At 47.5% G+C, this 2,549-nt stretch overlaps 1 protein-coding gene across 1 annotated transcript in view; it reads left to right on the top strand.

Annotated features, from left to right (window-relative positions):
- The first annotated feature begins 774 nt into the window (after positions 1–774).
- Positions 775–2,549, top strand: part of LOC108788081 (pulmonary surfactant-associated protein D-like) — a 7,189-nt gene continuing 5,414 nt past the window's right edge. Inside the window, exons 1-2 of the mRNA XM_018557815.1 lie at positions 775–983; positions 1,156–1,247. Coding sequence (XP_018413317.1) covers positions 787–983; positions 1,156–1,247 — 289 coding nt within the window. The 5' untranslated portion in view covers positions 775–786. The remainder of the gene's footprint in view (positions 984–1,155; positions 1,248–2,549) is intronic.

The following is a 2,549-nucleotide window of genomic DNA, read 5'->3' as shown; positions in this document are numbered from 1 at the left end:
TGGGGATAAAAGTACCTGTGGAGTGAAAAATAGATAGTATACCTACTGTTTAGTACTTTGATTTGGTATTGTTAAAGGTAAAGCTGAACTCCGGACACAAAAACTTTCATTTGAATAAATTCCTCAATGGTGCTCCAAATGCTTTTGCAAACCCAAATTTTACCTTGTAACAGTAGTGAGGATAGTAGTACTGTGCTGCACTAGTCTGTGCCAAGAGCAGAGCTATGGGAGGGGCCCAGCCAGGCAACCCAATACAGAATGCCTGCAGAAAACTATAGGAGGAGGTGGAGACAAGACCAGTCACCCTGCACAAGGAGCGAGAGTAGCAGTGACTGGTCTTTATTACAGGAGGGGGTGGAGACAAGACCAGTCACCCTGCACAAGGAGCTAGAGTAGCAGTGACTGGTCTTTATTACAGGAGGAGGTGGAGACAAGACCAGTCACACCTGCACAAGGAGTGAGAGTAGCAGTGACTGGTCTTTATTACAGGAGGGGGCAGAGACAAGACCAGTCACCCTGCACAAGGAGTGAGAGTAGCAGTGACCGGTCTTTATTACAGGAAGCTCCTGAACAGAGACAAGGTACACAATGGACGCTGGGCGAAAAGCATGGTAGGGCAGCAAACAGAAATAATTATAGCATCAGGGGAGCAGTTGCCGGTCCTAGATGTTCTAGAGTAGTACATGGGCTCAATTATTTAATTATTTATTTCAGACATTTAACTTATCTGCCGTTACTATTACAACAAAGGTTTCCATCTCCCCTACAGACCAGCTGTATTGAAATATGCTACTCGTGAAGGTTCTTGGCCTACTTTTGCTTCATGTGGCTTTAGTGACCCCGGGGACACAGATATGCCATGACCCCGATGAGAATGCCTACTCAATCATCACATGTGGAGCTCCCGGGAAGGCTGGACTGCCGGGCAAAGATGGGACTGATGGAAAACCGGGAAGAAACGGAGAACCAGGTATAAATTATCATATTTTAAAGCTGAACTCCAAGCAGATAGAAAAGACACAAACTAATCCAGCTCTGTATTCATTGATACATCATTTGTAAATGCAATCAGTGTGAGTGCCTGAATTTGACCTGACATCAGCCTTTTTCCGTCCCTGTACATAACCTGTACATGTGCTTGTTCCATGACTCAACAGGACCACCAGGAGTTGCTGGACCACCAGGATCAAATGGAGAAAGGGGACCACCAGGACCCAAGGGGGACAAAGGAGACAGCATGGCAGCTGGTAAAAAAGCATTTATACTTTGATTAGTTAGAGGGTCAGCTGACCCAAAAGCAATATTTCACCAATCGGTGAGTCCTTGAACGTGTGACCATAGACCCATACATAAACCAAATGCTGAATGCAATACCATTATCTGCCCACAGATAGAATTATGTACAGTATGTGTATGGGACAAGAGATTATGGTATTTGATACATGCAGTTGGCAGAAATTTGCAGCACCTTTAGGAAACCCTACTGACACTGAAGTTCTTTGAATTCATAGCATTGTCTTAGAGAACTGCAATCCCAGTACCAAGCCACTCCTAAAATACAATATGAGAACATAGGAAGTATTTGTTGTATCATTATTCCATTCTTTATATTGAAATTGATCAGTGGTCAATATCCGGGATATGTCTAAGGACTTACATGGTGCCAACTGGCAGGTGGCACAGATTCACCCGAGGCACGGAGTCTAAGTGACAGATGGTCTTCACCAGATCTTCTGATGGTAGAGATGGGCTGGGAACCCTAGTGGTGCCAGTTTGCCTTGGCTGCAAACTGGCACCAGCTTGCTGCCCTCAGGATCGCCCCCCACAGAGGTGGCTATAGAGGAAATACTATAATGTGGAGACTGTTCACAGGGCTGAAGCCAAGAGAGTAAGCCGGCAGAGTATTTGCAGGCAGCAAACGAAAAAGCAGGCATTAGTTGAGTGAGTAGTCAAGTCTAGGCAGGGGCTAAGATAGGTGGCAGACGAGAGAGTAGCCAGGTCCAGACAAGGGTCGTGACAGGTGAGATAATAGTCAGGTCTAGGCAGGGGCCGAGGCAGGCTGCAGGCGAGAGAGTAGTCAAGGCCGTATAGGGGTTGTGGCAGTTGAGAGAGTAGTCAGGTCCAGGCAAGGGCTGAGGTAGGCGGAAGGCAAGAGAGTAGTCAGTTCCAGACAGGGGACGAGGCAGGTGAGAGAGAAGTCGGGTCAATCCGGGACGACAAAAGGGTCAATCCGGGAAAAGGCAACTAACAGGTGAGTATTATAGCACTTTAGTTGAGGTAGCAGTCAAAAAGATACAACAACTGGTGCCTAAATTCCCTTCTGGGCAGGAAACATGCCCAGGGCCAGCATCAGCAATGCATACTTACCCAGGCAGATGCATGTCGTCACAGGCAGATGGCGCAGGACCAGAAATCTTAGGCAGTATTGGACGTCGTGGAGATTCTGCCAGGTGGGAGGGCATTGCAAACAGGTAGATGGGGACTGTAGATGGGGGAGCAGGGACTGTAGACAGGTGGGGGTGGACAGCAGCTATGGGAGGGGACTGTGA

Source organism: Nanorana parkeri, unplaced genomic scaffold (genome assembly GCF_000935625.1).
Source record: "Nanorana parkeri isolate BGI_ZX_2015 unplaced genomic scaffold, ASM93562v1 scaffold305, whole genome shotgun sequence".
NCBI lineage: Eukaryota > Metazoa > Chordata > Amphibia > Anura > Dicroglossidae > Nanorana > Nanorana parkeri.
This window is presented reverse-complemented; position numbering and strand designations above follow the sequence as displayed.